This window comes from Thalassophryne amazonica, chromosome 2 (genome assembly GCF_902500255.1).
Source record: "Thalassophryne amazonica chromosome 2, fThaAma1.1, whole genome shotgun sequence".
Classification (NCBI taxonomy): domain Eukaryota; kingdom Metazoa; phylum Chordata; class Actinopteri; order Batrachoidiformes; family Batrachoididae; genus Thalassophryne; species Thalassophryne amazonica.
This window is the reverse complement of record NC_047104.1, coordinates 148,692,245-148,711,431: the sequence shown is the minus strand read 5'-3', so window position 1 is coordinate 148,711,431 and position 19,187 is coordinate 148,692,245. Positions and strand designations below refer to the sequence as shown.

At 41.7% G+C, this 19,187-nt stretch overlaps 1 protein-coding gene across 2 annotated transcripts; it reads left to right on the top strand.

The window, feature by feature from the left end:
- The first annotated feature begins 2,981 nt into the window (after window positions 1-2,981).
- Window positions 2,982-18,843, top strand: nr2e3 (nuclear receptor subfamily 2, group E, member 3). 2 transcript variants are annotated; one of them, XM_034159360.1, is made up of 8 exons: window positions 2,982-3,101; window positions 3,487-3,637; window positions 5,945-6,048; window positions 6,164-6,472; window positions 8,471-8,649; window positions 10,906-11,146; window positions 18,363-18,468; window positions 18,559-18,843. In XM_034159360.1, exons 1-8 carry the CDS (start codon window positions 3,011-3,013, stop codon window positions 18,689-18,691), a joined length of 1,314 nt encoding a protein of 437 aa, XP_034015251.1. In that variant the 5' UTR covers window positions 2,982-3,010; the 3' UTR covers window positions 18,692-18,843. The 2 variants fall into 2 exon arrangements, with proteins under 2 accessions (XP_034015251.1, XP_034015242.1); XM_034159351.1 differs by having other exon boundaries at window positions 6,164-6,481.
- Window positions 18,844-19,187: the final 344 nt, after the last annotated feature.

Here is a 19,187-nt window from a genome sequence, read left to right as displayed (position 1 = left end):
ATCATATACAGTGGGTGTGAACAGCGCGCAATCAAACTGAAAGTACAGTGTGCCGCTGCGCCTCTCCGTGTTCTCATGCGCAATAATTCAAATTTCAAATTCAAATTTATTAATTTATATAGCGCCAATTCACGATAAAATCATCTCAAGGCGCTTCACACAAAAAACAATTAAAAAATTTAAAACACACACACAAAAAAAGACCATAAAAGAAAGACAACCATAAAAGAACAAGAATAAAAACACTTCATAATACTAATGATAAAACAGAGAAAACAAATGAGTCTTTAAACGTGACTTAAAAATCTCCACAGTATCCGACTGCCGAATGTATGCTGGGAGATTGTTCCACAGGGCTGGGGCACGATAGGAGAAAGCTCTGTGACCGGCAGACTTTTTATTCACCCTGGGAACACACAGAAGTCCTGCACCCTGAGAACGCAGAGCCTGAGCTGGTACATAAGGGCTTACCAGGTCAGCCAGATAAGGAGGTGCAAGTCCATGAACGATTTTATAAACTAATAACAGTACTTTAAAATCCGATCTTGCAGGAACAGGAAGCCAGTGCAGGGACACCAAAACGGGTTTAATGTGGTCTATCTCGGCTTTCAGTGCTTACCAGTCGAGTGAATATAAGAGAAGTTGTGGAGAGCTAGACATGTCCAAACTTGTCCTCTAACACTCTGAAACAGAGGTGTTCCTTTGTCTCGCTTCATCAGCCAATCGGTCTTGACGCGCGAAGCCTCCGCGCGGCTTTCCATGACAAAATCTCTTGTTAAAACTGAAATCTGACGGAAAATGGCTGATGTCCAGCTCTTGTGATAACCAGAGAAAGAGCACACGACGGTCTCGTATCCACAGAGCCATCAGCTTAGAAATGATCCAGTGGTTTGTGCCGCGACATCGCAGCTCGGAGTGCGGTGCACCGACCGTCCTTAAAGGGGTCCTTAAAGCTGTAGTTAAAGTCCTTATTCTCTGTGAAGCCCGTAAAATTTTCACCAAAAGCCAGATAACTTTTTCGAATGGTTTCCAGGTGCCAGTCTCTAATAGCTTCTGAAAAAATTCTGATGGAAAAAAGTCCTTTTCATTCCGCCATTTCCAGACAATGAAAATCCGACGAGGGGGCGGGACCACTCCTTCCACAAGGCGTGCTCACAGGCGAATGACGTCACTGACAGGCGTGGAAAAACTCACGCATGCGCACGAGGGTTCAAGCATGTCTGACGTAAAAACATATGAATGAAATCCATATAGTTTAAAAAAAAAATAAAAAGGACCGTTACTTTATGGACAGACCACGTATGTTGGTTGTACTGCGGTGTCCAGTACCGGCAGGGACTGTGCAAAGGGAGGAACACAGCACTCCCTCCCACTCTGGTCCCGTGTTTGCCATCCAGACATTTCAGCACCTTTTATGGCCGTCTGACGGCAGTCTGTGTCATCTACCTGTTGTCTAAATACACTTTGGATGCCATTGTGCAGGTGTGGACGAGATAATCTGGATGCATTCTGACACGGCTGACCACGCCTCTTTTCATCCAGACTGTGTCCGACTATGACAATATATGCCATTTTGGTCTGGTTCCTGCACATTCTTGCTTTGTGTGAGGGGGGCTTAACTTATGTTTGACCGTGAAAGACTCTACTGTGACTAATGGGATTCATAATGTGCTTTAAAAAGACAGAGTTCAGATATTTCTACATATTCAAGTAATTTTAACAACTTAACTATGTGTGGTTTTTGAGTTTTTAACACACACACACACACACACACACACACACACACACACACACACACACACACACACACACACACACACACACACACACACACACACACACACACACATTTGGACCTTAGAGACTTATGGTATAGACCTCATACTTACCGTATATGTGATATATTTTCTCATATTTTAGTGAACCAGTGGTTACTTTCATTAAAACATGACTAAGTTAGTCCTCTGATTTCATCCTCACAGCTACAGACGTTAACTGCTGCCCGTCTAAATGCCTCACATATGTTGATTTTGTCTCTTTAATAAGAGACAAAACCTTCATGATGGAGCGAAATTAGCACTGGCCCAAAAAATTGCCTGTTCAAAATTTTATTATTCCCCCAGTGACCTTTTTCTCTGTGCAGCCAGAAGGAAGCGAGCGATCTTTTGTTTGTCAAAAAGAGTGAAATGAGAGGTAATGGGCAGCTCCCGAGCAAATACTGGGAGTCATTATGAATGGAGGGCAATCACACAGATCAAATATACAGTGAGGCGAAAACGGAGCTGGAATTCTGAGGGGGCAAACGGGGCGGGCGGGTGGGGGGGGGGGGGGGGGGGGGGGGGTATCCAAATTGAAGTGGCTGGTAAATATAATAACCTGGAATCACTCCTTTAAATGCAGACGCCAAAGACATTCGTTGACTGATGGCAGACATAACGGACTGATACAACGCAGCCAGATGGAAATCAGTGTAAAGTTTCAACTCTTCAGCTCCAGAACTGCAGGTTTTTTTTCTTTAAAACCTTTTCTCTTTTCATGTCATTTCATTCCAAGTCTGATCAGCACCAGTGTTCTGGCAATGTGACTGATTGATCCGGTAGATGAACAGTAAAGATTAAGAGGATGACAAACAAGCATGCTGCTTACACAGCGCTTGGGGCTAATCCCCCCTCCGTATGCACCACCCCCAACACCTCCACCACCATCACCACCCACCTGCTGGGCTCCCTTTTGAGGAGGTGCCACTGAGGAGCACCCTCAGACACAGACAGATCCCAGCCGGAGGGAGGGCCGGCAACAAGTGTCATCCACGCAGGACATCTGAACCCAGCAGAGGAACCAGACCAGCAATGCATCTCTACACCTCACGCATCTAGGAAGAACCAACAAGAAAAGAAAAACCCTGAACTTTTTTTGGTTGCACTGACGTGACAAATCCAAAGAAGAGGACAAACACTCCCCAACAAAACTGCACCTCTTTTGGGGGGCATTCTTAGCCAAAAAAAAAAAAATGGAGGACCACCTATCAAAGATACCCATGATTCCTTCTGCCTCTCCTACTGAATCGTCTGGAAGCGGTGGCACTGATGACAACAGAGGAGGTAAGAGTCCAAACGTCATGTTCCAGCATGAGCAACAAGAAGTGTGACCAACTCAGACAGAGGTGAAAAACTGAAGGAAAATGACAGATTTTTTTTAACTTTTATTTTTTTGTCCAAAATATCGAACACCTAACATGCAACACAAGTGCCCTTTGATGTTAAATATATTAATTTCTCAATCTTCTAAAACTCAAGTGTGAAGAACTTGACTGATAGCAATTCTTATTTATTAACAATTCCAGTATCTCTTCCTTTCAGTAGGTTTCTCTCTTTGCTGTTGCAATATTGATGCGCGCTGCAGATGGCAGGTGCAAGCAAGAAACAATACCAGACTAAGTGAACGGGGCTAACAGGCGTGCACTGTGTGACCGTGTTTGATTCACAGCCAAGAGTCCTGGCCCGGGAAAAGCTCTGAGCCCGGCGCTGGTCTGTAAAGTGTGTGGAGACACCAGCAGTGGGAAACATTACGGCATCTACGCCTGCAACGGCTGCAGCGGCTTCTTCAAGCGCAGCGTGAGGAGGAGGCTCATTTACAGGTAAGACAGAAGCACACCGTAGTCCAGCACTGAAAAAAGAGAATGTTTGAACCAACTTAAAAAAGTGTTACAATTTGTAAAAACCTGAATGAATTAAGTTGTTTGAACTTACGTTTGTAAGTTAGAGTTGATTTAACTTTCAAACTTAAGTTCAAACAACTTAATGCATTCAGGTTTTTACAAAATGTAACACTTTTTTAAGTTGGTTCAAACATTCTCTTTTTTCAGTGAGTCTTACTGCAACGAGTCAGAACATCTCCTCACAACTTCACTTTATAGATATCCAACAAAACGTACCTGTTCACGTGGACAAACATGAACACCAAGGCCTCTAAATGTGTACATTATCAGTCATACTGCAGTCAGTCTCATCTAAAGCAGAAAATATTTAAATGTATTCGATAACAAATAAAGCCGAATTTAAGTTGTTTTCATCATATGGTGTCAGAGAGGAGGATGTCAAGGAAACTGCTCAGCATCCTGGACCACACCTCCCACGCCCTGCATGCCACACTGACGTCCTGTCAGAGCACCTTCAACCTTCAGACATAGACTGAAACCACTGAGGTGCACCACAGAACGCCACAGGGGTTTTTTTCCTACCTGTAGCAATCAGACTGTATAATTCGTCCCCCTTCTGCAAGATGAATACATAATAAACAGAGTTATTCAATAACTCAGAGTTATTCAGAGTTATGTGCAATATTATCAAACATCTTGTGCAAATGCCTTCCAGTCATTTCATAGAAATTTGTTGAATTTATTGTGGGGAAAAACAAAACATTGTTCACTGTTTACTGTTTCGGTACTCTGGCAAAATAATTTCCTTTAGGATAAGTAAAACTGATCTTATCTTATCTTATCTGCTGAGTTTTTTCACTCCAAATTTTGGAAAATTTTAAAATTTGAAAGAAAAATTTGTAAAAGTGAGCACTGATTTTATTTCCAAAGCAGATGCGGATGACTGGGAGAAGCCACCAAGACCCTCTCTGAAGATGTTATAGATTTTTGTAGCTGTGAATAAACAGAGCACAATTTTTGTCTGTTGCATCACCACTTATGCAGCTTCATGGTGGAGTGGAACAAAAACAGATTTTTTTTAAAAATAAGATGTGAAATTTCAGCAAATCTCTATGTTGGAAAGTGCTGAAATTAATATAATGGTTTTTGCTGTTATTTACAACAAATTAAATGGCATGTGATAGTTGGAAATTAAATCAGAGCTCATTTTTATTTTATTTTATTTTTGTTCAATTTTTCAAAATTTGGTGGGAAAAAGTCAACATAGATATAATAAATCAGAAAATAATACAACAAATAAATCCTACAGCAAAAATAAAAAGTTATATATATATATTTCTATATCTGTTGACTTGGCAAATATTAGAAAAGGGAAACACTGTAACTAAAGAAAAATGTAACATATCCAAACTTTTGATTGCCAACAATTATAAATTAATCTGTTAACTGATTATAATCAGCTGATTATAACGTAAGTATAAGTCTGTTTTAGTGATGTGCTTTAAACACTTTAAGCCACTCTCATCAAGTGAATACCTTATCCAAGGTCCACATGTTGGACTTAGAATTCTATGAGGTCATAAGGTAGGTCCTTAAAAATACACAATCTCATGAAGTTTAAGAAAGTGATACAAGAAAATGAAATCAGCTTCTTCAAGACACAAAGTCCACCTCATCACAAAATGTTGAAATGCATCCACTACTATTTCAAATATCTTGCATACAACCCAAAATATAGAAAGATAAACGAGGATGATTGTACAACCAGCTGAAGTTATGTAAGGTAGTCAACCTTTGATAGGCCCATTTTGTAATTAGTTTTCAAACATTTTAAGATCAAATATTTTCTTAAATAATTCAAACACCAATTATTTATTTAAATTTTGAGTAAGAAGTTAGTTACACCAGCTTGTTGCGTCCATATGGTTACCCAGTTTCACTCTTTGCTTTATTTTTATTTATTTACTTGTTTGCTTGTTTGTTTGTTTGTTTGTCTTTTCATTTTAAATTTAATAATTCAAATATTAAATAAATACTCTTGAAACGCAGTATCCTGTCACTGAGGGGACTGATGCAGACTATGAAACAAACCTATTGACCTCTCTTTCCCCTGTCCCTTCCTTTAACTTAAATAAAAAACACAAAAACAAACAAAAAATACACTGTAAAACAAACAAACAAACAAACAATCAAACAAACAAACAAACAAACAAAAAAAACTTGTAACCAGGTGACATACAGTTTGTCTGGACTCTCCCTTTAAAAGCATGGCTCTGTATTTGCCAGGTGTCAGGCCGGAACAGGCATGTGTCCAGTGGACAAACCTCATCGCAACCAGTGTCAGGCATGCCGACTGAAGAAATGCCTACAGGCGGGCATGAATAAGGACGGTATGTTTGTCCAATTACTGCATATTTGATGTCAGCTGTTATCCAAACAGATTCAGATTGTGTTATGATGGACTTGAAGAAAAAGCTGTATGTCTTGCTGTTACTATTGTTGCAGCCGTGCAGAATGAGCGGCAGCCCCGCAGCACCTCTCAGGTCCATCTGGATTCCATTGACATGGACCCGGAGAAGGAGCACCTGGCCACCACAAGAGAGCCCACTTCCTCTTCCTCATTCTCTTCCTCGTCTTCTTCATCCGCGTCGTCCTCCTCAAGTGGTTCTGTCATCACGTGGCCTCATATCACATCTTCCATGGCCATTAGCTCATCTGTGGCCTCCCAGCGCTGCATCAGTCCACAGAACAACCACCGCTTCATGGCCAGTCTCATGACAGCCGAGACCTGCGCCAAGCTGGAACCTGAGGACGGTGAGGAAGGTTTGGATCAAAACAACACTTGTATCACTTTGCATCAAGCACTTGGTGTTAAATCTGAGATAAATGTCATCTGCTCTTTAGAGAATACGCATCTCGCATATGATATTACCTTCCTTCTGTATCGAATTAATTAACCCGAGTCGCCAAATAACCCTAGGGTCACATTAGACACAAGCAACACAGGCAAACCAGCGACCTTCCATTCATTTTCAATCAAAGTGGGCTTTTTACTGCGACAAGAAACAATGGGCGCAACGCTTCCAGCTAGGTGGGGCCAAAATAGATGAGAAGTTTATTTAATGCAATTACTGAGCGATGTGACATGGCAACTGCCAATAAAAGTGAAAAGGCAGCTTGGCGTCAGCTGGCTGCTCGTTAGAACAAAATAAACAAAGATGGTGGAAAATGCTCTGAAACATCTGTATTTCTGTAATTAAATCTAATATGTATGGCATTTTTTAGCATATATTTTCTCAAAGTTTGTGAGAAATAAGCACTTCTAAATCTAAAAATGGTGTTTCTGTAACCAGATAATACCTAATGAAGCGCTTCACAAGACAAGTAATGGAGATGTTAGCATGCTAACCGGTGATAACCAAACGTCATTGTTAATGATGTTTGACTGAAAGAAATCAAGTGAAATTTGGTTCTGTTAAGCAGTCAAGCAGGAAGGAAAAACTCATAGTGCCAGTGTTGGGCTTTCCCATCCTTTTTTTCCCCATTGTGCAAATTAACACCAAGTAACCACAAGCTAGCCACATCCAGGAATATCCATTAAGAGACAAACGCTAGCTAGTTGTTGCCCTCACTAGGAGTTAATGTGACTGTAGGGTAAGTGCGTGGACGTTGGATGCATCGAAATAAGCATGTCAGTCTCCCTCCATTTCGTAAGCATGGAGTGGTCACAAGCTCAGAGCTGCCACAGTGAAAGCTTAATAAACACACATGGCTTCAAATACACACCAAGTCTGTTTCTGATGATTGGTGAGTGTGATATGCCACTCCTCACAGCTAATCAGGTAGCGATTTTCTTCTTGTAATCATATTCCATAAAGAGCTTGTAGCATTGTTGTTGAAAATGTGAATTCACATAATGAAAGCAGAGAGAAACACAAACCGGAATGCTTCCTTTGAGTTCCATAATGCAGTGTCACATGGCATTATGGGTAATGGCAAAACATGAAATGAAACCAATAGACAAATAACACTGGGCTCCAAATTTTAAGAAGTTGTCTGCTTCAGAAATATAATGTGCTATTTTTGATGGATTTTGGCATGCTGAATTCAAATATTACAATAAAAAAATGACTGATTAGCTACTGTTTCTACTATTTTTTAAGTCTACATAATTATATTGTGTTGATAGTAGAGTTTTCATGATAATCGTACACATAGGTCATTTCATGTTTCTCTGACTGTTCATATAATAATATTTCACCTGTTTTTTTGTAACACTTTAAACATCATCAAAAGGTAACCCTTAGTAGCATAGTAGTAATATATTTTAAAACTAGAGCCAATCAACCATTTCAAACATCATTTTCATTCTCAGTGGCCCAAAATTAGTAAAGTTTGACTCCATTTATTTCAGAAGCATTTTGACTGCAGGCCAGTGTATTTTTTGGAGCAATGTGTCCCATAATTTCAACCATTTGTGAGGAAAAAGTGTAATTCCTAAGACAAAAACAGAGAAAATGATAGCTGGTGTTATTTTAAAATAAACAACAAATGCCCTGCAATGCCAGTACCACAATGCCATTTAGCATGCTAGCATCTAGAAGCTTGTACTACTGAAAAATGAATTGGATTAACAGAAAAGTTAGATGATGTTAAATAAAATATCAAATGGAACCAAGTAATTCAACAAAATTATTTGAGCTTCACTGACATTTAGTAGGCAATATTTAACAATTTAGCCTGTTAGCATGCTAACGTTACCATGTTAACATATGACTGATACTTTGTAAAGCAATTGTGTTTTTGTTTCAGTTGACGAGAACATCGATGTCACCAGCAATGAGCCAGAGCGAGAATCTTCGGCGTACCACATGGCTCTGTTCCCGTCTGGCTCAGAAAATGTGTACGAGACCTCGGCCAGGCTTCTCTTCATGTCTGTGAAATGGGCCAAGAACCTGCCGGTGTTTTCCAACCTGCCTTTCAGAGACCAGGTGAGACAGTTTATGAGTTTTCTTAAATGTAAATTATTACACTTAAGGACATGTGGCACTGTACCATTTATATGGGCCAAATCGTCATTACCAGAAGATGCCACCTTCTCATCACTCTTGTAAAAAATTCAAACATACACTATGCACTTTTGGTCTGGGAGCTGCCGAACTACTAAATTTTATATACATATTTGCCACATCGTTAAGCAAACAAACAAACAAAAAAAACCCTATACTGAGACATTGGAAGTGAAGCTATTTTTACATGGAAAATAAGGCTGTGTCCCAGTGCAGGATCTACACCCTTCTCAGACTTGTGTCCTAGGATCAAACTCTTCGGAAATGGGGCGGTGTAGCCCATGTAACGCTTTGCCGTTGTGTTATTACGTTTCTCCGCCCCTACCTCCTGTCATTTGGTAACATTGACCAAGCTAATGTACTAGGTGTAACCTGTAGTTTGTAGTAATCATTTTTCATTGTGCATACAGAGAATTAAAGTGTCTTTTTTACCAACTGTTTTGTCTTGAAAAAAAATGGTGCAAGGGTTCAAGGGATTAAATTCATTTAATTTCATTTCATTTTATTTATTTAAAAGGGACAACACATATTAATTAACACATAAAGTGTAAACATGTCAGATTATAGTCATGGGCTAATTTCCATCTGTAGTTCCTGACAGACTATAAGAATTAAACAATTTACAGAAAAAACACACAAACATCAAAGGAAGTTACAATACAACAGACTACATTACATAGGGGTCACCATGGTAACTGAATTACAATCGGAGCACATTTTTAATGGGGAGCTAAAATATGGCCAGATTTTCCCGTCGTCATAATTCTGTTACCATAGATTCACCCACCTATGACTGACATGATCTGAGCATGAAGGTTAGCTTACACAAATTCAGTCAAAGGAGGACACACAGTAAAAAACAAAAGACTACATGTACAATTCAATTGGAATAAGTTAATTAAAATTGCAAGTCTAATTTCATACATTTATATATTTTAAAAACCATAACTTTAAGAATAATAACTTATAAAGTGCTGTAGTGCATTGCACATTCCCTACAGTTCTTCTTAGTTTCTACAATTGAGTTCATAATGCTCACATTTTTGATTTCATTTGAGCCACTCCTTTAAGTGACTTTTGAAGACTTTAAAGCTTGGAGCCTCTCTCACTGTAGTTGACAAAGCGTTCCATTGAAGACTGCCTTTGTAGGACAGAACATTTTGTGCAAAAGCTGTTTTTCGCACAGACACTTCACAGTCCCCTCTACTCATAGCCCTGGTGACCCTCGGACCAACTGTCCTATATTTAATATAATTTGCAAGCGGTGGAGTAGCCAACCCATGTAAAATTTTATATATTAGACAAGCATTTTTAAAATTTATAAAATTTTCAAAACTAAATAAGTTATACTTTGTTAAAATTTTGCAGTGATGATTTGAAAATGGTCTTTTATCTAAAATTTCAGTTCTCTTTTATAAAGCCTTTCAGTTTTAAAATCATTGAGCCATAATTGAGCCATAAAGACTCCACCTGATGCAGCTTTTGTTTTGGGGAAGGAAGACTGCGAATGTCGGCCGCTTCACAAGCAGCTTGAGATGGGACATACGTAGTCTAGTTGCGCCACATTTGACATATGGACTGATGATTACAGCCTTTGAAGCATGCAGTCGATTAATTCAGACAGAACCTCTAAAATATTTTTTCATGATATATGTAATTGTGTGAAAAAAAATGTGAATCATGAAACAAGGGCATCTTTGGATAGAAGGCACCATCCACCCAGTGACCATGAACTGGAATAAGTGGGTTGACATAAAATAATTGGTTGAACAACTTTGAATTGATTTTGGATCATCTCTACGTGGTAGTTATGACCCCTCCTAGCCCCTATGTATAGTACGAGCAATTCATGTTGACCCTTTGGATCCTGTTTCAGTGTAGTCAAACTGCACATGAGCGCGGGTTTCCCAGCTTCTGGGAAACCCGTGTGTTATACCCATGCCAGCCAACCACGGTCAGGAAACTAATGTACCCATAATGCAATGCGGCATGTGTGTCTAAACACTAAAACCTTCAAAATTAGTGTATTACTTTAAAACTAAAACATATAGCTGATATTTTCACTTTGTAAAAGACAGATGTGATGTTAATTTCAATAACTTGTATGCAGTTAGTTTGTTTAAAAGCTTCTTGTGCTCAGGTTTTCACCTGTTGTGCTCTTCTCCTGCTCTTGACCAGGTCATCCTGCTGGAGGAGGCATGGAGTGAACTCTTCTTGCTCTGTGCCATCCAGTGGTCTCTGCCTCTGGACAGCTGCCCGCTGCTCTCACTGACAGATCTGTGCCCGGGCATGCAGGGGAAAACCAGCTACACCAGCCTGGACCTGCGCCTCCTGCAGGAAGCCTTCAGCCGTTTCAAGGGGCTGGCTGTTGACCCCACAGAGTTCGCCTGCCTCAAGGCCGTCGTCCTCTTCAAACCAGGTATGGCTGCTTTGGTGCTGAAGAGCATTTAATCTCCATGCAAAATACACATATTAAACATATAAATATCCATAATAATGCCAGGTTAAATAATTGTGATGAGGCTAAAATGCCTTTTTACCTCAAATTAGCAAAACGTTGCACAGTTCAAAGGTTCGAACACATCCTGATTTACGTAGATCCCAGATAACAATTGCTAAATTGCTTGGACCAATTCAAATTTAAATGGCTGTACATGTAAAACTAAATTCAGTCAGCCACTTGTAGGTGTGCGCCTTGCGCACTACAACGTGAGCGTGTTCATGTGCTGGCAATTAAAAAACAAAATGAAATAAAAAAACCCAACACAGATTCCAGACATTTAATTATTGTTCCACCCACAGTGTTTAAGCAAACTAGTTAATAATTATGTTGTGTTCTGTCAGTGGAATGCACAGAGAACTGTTTCACAAAGCTGGGTGTGTGCGTTCCACGGGTAGATGGCAGCATAATTATTCAATGTTTTCAAGAATAATTTTTTGGTTATAAATTGTCTGATTTTTTTTTTAATGTAGCATATTTTATTTGAAGGGACTCTGACATAGTTACACAAACATAGTGCATATTTGCCTAACTAAACCTTAAGAAACAAGTATGCATTTTCAAGTCATTACAGTTAGCCATACCTTAGCCTAGCCATCCTCTTCATTGTCCTCCTGTGGTCCCACAAACTGCAAACAAGTTGAGTGCCTGGTAATATCAAGGTTATTCCCTCTCTTTATTGAAAAGTGCATGTTATGTGTCGGACGCAGCCCGGAGAACCGACCAGCGTTTGAGGACCCAGTATGAAATAAGCAGAGCACAGTACAAAGGATAACAGAGTTTAATAAACATAACAGTGAAGTGATACGAAAACAACAAAAGAGTGCGCGGTCTGGCGTGGTGGATTGCGGTGCGCTCCCAGCAGCGCTAACGGTCCGGAGCCAGAAAACTGTTCGGACCCAAGGACCCCGCCGACACCCCCCAGGTGGCCGCGACAAACCGAGTCTGTGAAAGAAGAAATCATTATGTGAGTCCACACTCAACACACAGAGAGACCACTCAAAGGTGTACAAACAGCAAACACTTCCTGGCTTAATTGCAAATCAGCTTCCCACCCTGCAGGCATAGAACACCCTGTTCACAAAACTCCACTGCAGTGGAAGCTGATTTAAACGACTAACATACAGCTCAATATAATAAGGTGTGAGGGACACCACATTTACTGACTGTATAAATGTTAGTCACAAAACCAAACGTACCTCAGGAAGTGTGCTGACGAGCGTGAGACCTCACCCCCTCCTCTTTCACAGACCATGCATCAAACCTGGACGTTCTCTGCATCCACTGATGGGAGATGGCTCTAGAGACGACGATCTCACCCGTCTGGTCACAAGGTCGAGTCTCTGGCAAACACACACTGTGCACTCCAGACTTAAATGCCACCATGTTCCAATCCGTGTAGATGCACCACAGCTGTGAGTCCTGACGAGCTGCACGTGATCAGCCTCAGGTGATCAGGGTGAGGTCCTGATAAACTCAGCTACACAGCCACTCAGTCCCAAATGCGCACCACCTGGGAGGAAAACCAAAAGACAGAAACAGAAGACACACAAAAGCCAGCCAGGCACGCCAGCCACAACAGCACCCCACCCTCACGGGAAGCCTCCCGGCGACCACACAAACCTGGCCCAGGAGAAACACCCCCCTCCAGGGACCATGGCTGGAAACCGTATCTGCATTTGTCTTCCAACAGAATCTTCATTTAACAGAACGGTTGATGTCTTCTCCTCTGGCTGCATCTTTGCCTTTGTTTCTGTCAGTCACTTAGCACAGGTGTGGCCAGGAGTTCTTAAACCTGTGGGGTCAGCCTTTGTCCAACCATGTTCAGATCTGATTAGTCATAAAACAAAAAAGACAAACATAAACAACCAAACCCCCCCCCCCCCTCCCCAGGGGACAGTCCCATCAAACCCCGGGAGGAGGAGAAAAGAAAAACACAACCCAAACTTAAGCTTGCAAATAAAAATGCTAACACCACCCCCCCCCCTCCCCAGAGGACCGTTCCATCAAACCCCAGGAAGGGGAGAAAAGAAAAACCCAAACTTAAGCTTGCAAATAAAAATGCTAACACCCCCCCCCCCCAACGACATGTAGGGACCAACACCTCCCAGAGGACATCCCGCCAGCTCCAGGAGTAATAACCACAGCCGAGGTCCCTCTGGGATCCAACGTCACCCACGGGGACTCCCAGCGCCTCCCAGAGGACCATTCCATCAACCCCAGGAGACGCCTCCCCTCATGACCAACGGACCCAGCCCCGGCCGTCTATGGCTAGATGGACCCACAGCCCTTTCCCCCCCAGAGGACACCACAGTCACACCCTGAGGGCGGAAACTGGGGGGAAAAACAAAAGGAAAGAAAAAAAACATACAAACAAAACAACCCCAACCCCACCCCCTTGGCGCAGTGGAAACTGGAAGCACGTCCAGCGTCACCAACCATGACTATACCCCAGAAGCCAACCGGGAGGAGTGGAACAGCGGTTATGGCAGACGGCACAAAACGGCACCACTCCTCCGACTCCCAAACCAGCCACCAGCTGCAGGTATATTCCACTGCCCCAAACCTCAGCCACGCCGATGGCAGATGGCTCACAGGCGCGCTGAAGCCGGAGGTGGAACAGGGAATCAACAAACAAAAAAAAACAACACCCTGAACCCCCCCCCCCTCCCAGGTGCAGAGGTTACCTGGGAAACGCCCAGCATAACCAAACTGCACCACTCCAGCAACGCCGACACGTACGGCTCACCCGGCTGGAGTCAGAGGAGAAGAGAGGGCATAACAAAAAACAAACAAAAAAAAAAAAGAAAAAAGAAAAAACAACCCAATTACCCCCCCATCACCCCCCAGGGGACCGTCCCATCAAACCCTGGGGAGGTGAAACTAAAAGAAATAAAAAGAAAGACTAACAGACTAACATAAAGTCGCTTGGGTCCTTTTTGTGCTCCAAACAGACTGCAGGGACATGACCCCAGACACTAATAGTGTAAAAAAAAAAATCCCACACAAAAACCAACTCAAAAACACCTACAAAAAATGAACCAACACAAAACCAATAAGTGATTTATACCGTCAAGCTCAAACAAATGGAACACACCTGTTCCAACTTAAGAGCTTGACGGTAATGTGACTCAGTCACCAACAGAGGGAGCCAGAGTGCTAAAATGAAAAACCCCCTTTGGTAACTGAGAAAACAAACTCAAGCTGCTCTTCTGTGCGCAGCTGTGTGTAACACACAACCAAAAATGTGATTCAACTAAATAACACCGGAGCTGACACAACAGACGCAGTAGCTATCATTACCCGGGGAAACGGGGCTACGACTGTAACACAGGAAGCACCGCGACCCGTGCCACAGAGCTCCGCCGTGCGCGTTCACCCATTACAGACCCACTCCTGCAGCTCCCGTTTAAACCTCTTATCCGGTCGAAGTGTGACGCGAAGCCGTCGCCAGTCACACTCCACCACGACCCACGGATAAGGCACAAACACAGGAAACACGGCTGCATGAGCGCTCAAATCAGTATTCAGTAATGGGTTCTCCAACGCGCACCATCCGGGCGGAGAGCACCCGCAACTGATCCGGATAACTTCTGAACGTCTGCTGCCACCTTCCCGGCGCGTTACCGTCTCTGCTACCGCTGGGTCCGTGATGTTTGGCCAGAGACTACTGTTATGTGTCGGACGCAGCCCGGAGAACCGACCAGCGTTTGAAGGACCCAGTATGAAATAAGCAGAGCACGGTACAAAGGATAACAGAGTTTAATAAACATAACAGTGAAGTGATACGAAAACAACAAAAGAGTGCGCGGTCTGGCGTGGTGGATTGCGGTGCGCTCCCAGCAGCGCTAACGGTCCGGAGCCAGAAAACTGTTCGGACCCAAGACCCCGCCGACACCCCCCAGGTGGCCGCGACAAACCGAGTCTGTGAAAGAAGAAATCATATGTGAGTCCACACTCAACACACAGAGAGACCACTCAAAGGTGTACAAACAGCAAACACTTCCTGGCTTAATTGCAAATCAGCTTCCCACCCTGCAGGCATAGAACACCCTGTTCACAAAACTCCACTGCAGTGGAAGCTGATTTAAACGACTAACATACAGCTCAATATAATAAGGTGTGAGGGACACCACATTTACTGACTGTATAAATGTTAGTCACAAAACCAAACGTACCTCAGGAAGTGTGCTGACGAGCGTGAGACCTCACCCCCTCCTCTTTCACAGACCATGCATCAAACCTGGACGTTCTCTGCATCCACTGATGGGAGATGGCTCTAGAGACGACGATCTCACCCGTCTGGTCACAAGGTCGAGTCTCTGGCAAACACACACTGTGCACTCCAGACTTAAATGCCACCATGTTCCAATCCGTGTAGATGCACCACAGCTGTGAGTCCTGACGAGCTGCACGTGATCAGCCTCAGGTGATCAGGGTGAGGTCCTGATAAACTCAGCTACACAGCCACTCAGTCCCAAATGCGCACCACCTGGGAGGAAAACCAAAAGACAGAAACAGAAGACACACAAAAGCCAGCCAGACACGCCAGCCACAACAGTGCATGAAGGTTGTACTGCCCGATTGAGACCAAGATTACTTCATTTGGAAAAGGAGAAAAATAACTGGTGCAACAGAGAAATAAGTGCCAGAAAATTTAATAAGGTGCTGAAAGCAAAAATGTACAATGGGACTAACGTTTCGATGTGAGAGTCCCATCTTCCTCATTGTGTCATTACGTTACTTAATTAATTTGGGTTATTTTGCTGAGATCCAGCACATCCTCCTCATTCAAATTTCTTGTTTTTACACCAGTTGCCATCTATCTTAATGGTGCATTGCCACTACCTTCTGCTCTGGAGTCTGAATGAGACAACCTCATTCAACTCAGTTTTCATGAGAAACTTGTCATATGTGTAGACAGTGCCATCTTGTGGGCCTAGGTAATAATGCAGTATTTTTTGAGTGGTTTTTACTTTATTTTTTTTGGAGCCACTTCACAATATGAGTCACAGAACCAGCCAAACAATTAAGAAACAAACCCCCCCCCCCCCCCCCAAAAAAAAGCAACTATCAGCAACTAGCAGTATAAAGCAGTGACAGCTCCTCATTTCTCAGGGAGGGGCACTTGGTGCAATGATGGCTAAGGTGACCGACTCAGTAATTAAAAGATTGCTAACTAGACAATTTGTGACGTCATAGTGTGCAAATGAATCATCTCACAATTTTGCCATTGTCTCGTCACCTCATACAGCAATGCCACAAGTAACCACCAGATAGCAACATAACTCAAATATTTCCGCTTTGAACTTATATTTATCTTTCTATAAGTCTGACAATTTCAATATGGAAAACCACATCACATTGAGTCAAAAGGTTGTCATTAATAAGCTAAATTACAATAAATACCCAAATATTACAAATTATTTTAATTAATTATTGACTGACACACACACACACACACACACACACACACACACACACACACACACACACACACACACACACACACACACACACACACACACACACAAAAAGTCTACCAAATCAACACACATATCCATATTTGGTCTGGTGTGGTGACCCCAAGTGAAAAAAGCATAACTCAAAAGAATTTACTAATCCATTGTTATTGTTACACTTTATTTATATACCTTTTATAGTTTATTGTTGTTGTCTGCAGGACCACATTGAAAATAAGTGTGTTTTACAATTTATGTGTTGTCCTCTGTGATTATTTATATGCACATTCTACATATATGGTTTTTTATCTAAATAAAAGCAGCCAGTCCAAATATTGTGGCTATTGTATAATTTTATACAGTGTCATTTTAATAATGAAAAAAAAAAATCGAATCAAATAATGCAGGTTCAGTTGGTTGACACTCACTTTTCACTTGGACCCCTGCTCACAAAAATGACACCAATATAATTCCATAGAATTAAATGATCCCATGCTTGTGGAGGCCTCTGCCTCTCCCCAGTGTGCGCACGGCCGAGCTAGCCAATTTTTCTGTTAACCCTCTGGGGTCCAGGGTATAATTGGCCGTATTGACTACTTTTGGTTTTACCTTCATAATTTACTTTAGAAAGTGTTTACTTTGCCTTGTTTGGTGTCATTTTTTCAGCACAAACTCACCTGTATGACTTCACAGTATTTCTTTCATTCTGACATACTGTATTAACACAATGAACCTAAATTCATACAAAAACATAAAATCAGAATAGAAAAATGTTTTTATTAACTGTGAAAAACGCAAACATGTTTAACAAACCATTTTTATAACTTAGAATGCAAACATAAATTGTAGATTTCAAAAATATATGTACAAATATAGCAAACAACAAAGTTATATACAACTATTTGCATTAAATGCAGGAAATGCATCATGCGTTTTTGTACAACTATTTGCAAAACAATAAGATGCCACACAAATTATTTGTGCCACTCAAAGAATAATCCCTGTCCAACACAATATAGAGAACACAGTCCTGACCCATAAGAATTGTGTCACTCCTCCTGTTGTCCACCTGGAGGCAGTGTTGGCATTTTAGTGTGCCTTTGATGGCATTTTGGCTAAATCACTTCAGCAACATGTGGGTTTGTGATTAACTCACGTGAGATTGGTAATTTGGATTGGTTTAGGTCATGCATTTTTCCACCAATGATAAAGGGGAAGTCAGATTTTTTTCCCTGCAACTGCTGCACCGAGGGAGAGTAGAAGGAAGGAAGTAGAAGTCCCCCCTTCGGGACAAAACATGGCGAAAATTATTAATCATGATTCAGGTTTACCGGGCATATCAACCAAATTTAATAATTGGTATATAGATTGAAGTCTGCACTTTCAACACACATTCAAACGGAGACTCAGCGTCTGGTGGATTTGATGGGATGACCGCTTACTTTGGTCATGTGACCTTTATGCAGAGGCACATCAGATGACTCCAGAGGGTTAATATGAGGAAGATACTTTAAACAACATATGAGAGAGACTTTCCTGCCTCAGTCTGAGTCTCAAATAAATCATCTCATAATGTGATCCTGAAATTATTCAGACAGAAACCCTTTTTTTCTTACAGTAGAACAGCAATCCACAGGATTTGTTCCACTCACATTAGTTTTGCTTGTCCACAGAAACACGTGGCCTCAAAGATCCAGAACAAGTGGAGAACCTGCAGGATCAGTCTCAAGTGATGCTGGGACAACACATCCGCTCACACTATCTCAGTCAGCCCGCCAGGTATCATCTTATTTGGCACCATCTGAGTGGTACAAACAAATCCACCTGTAGATGCTCGAGTCGATACGTTCTCTACTTGTTTGTGTTTAGGTTTGGAAAGTTGCTGCTTCTGCTGCCTTCTCTGTGTTTCGTGACATCTGAGCGGATCGAGCTGCTGTTCTTCCACAGGACCATCGGAAACACGCCCATGGAGAAGCTGTTGTGTGACATGTTCAAAAACTAGATTATTAGTCATTGATTATTAGCTTCACAGAACAGTATTCATCAAAGAAGTGATTTTTCTATATACATAACAGAGATTCTGCTGGATTTTTTTTTTTTTTGAAAGGCTGTTATATTGTGGATTCCTTATCAAGTCATTCCAGGTGAAAATGTCATTCAGTAAACGTTGAATAATGCTTGCTGTCTATTTGTATCATATTTAGAGTTTGATTTGTGTCTCAAGAGGTTACAGCTCAGCCTCCTGTTATATTACGTTCCTGGTTTTTGTTTTCTTCTGCAGATTTTGATTTGTTTGGTGATAGACTATTCCTGCTGTCATAATGTGAGTGTTGTATTCATGTTATCATGCCTTGATAAAGTGAACCTTGCTTCCAAATGGTTGTGATTCTAATTTTTTTTTATGACATGATCGTTATGATATCAGGAGTTATTAAATGTGGCCTTACAGCTACATAATGTGTTCACAACCTGAGCTCTAGCCATTGGTGTGTGTAGCC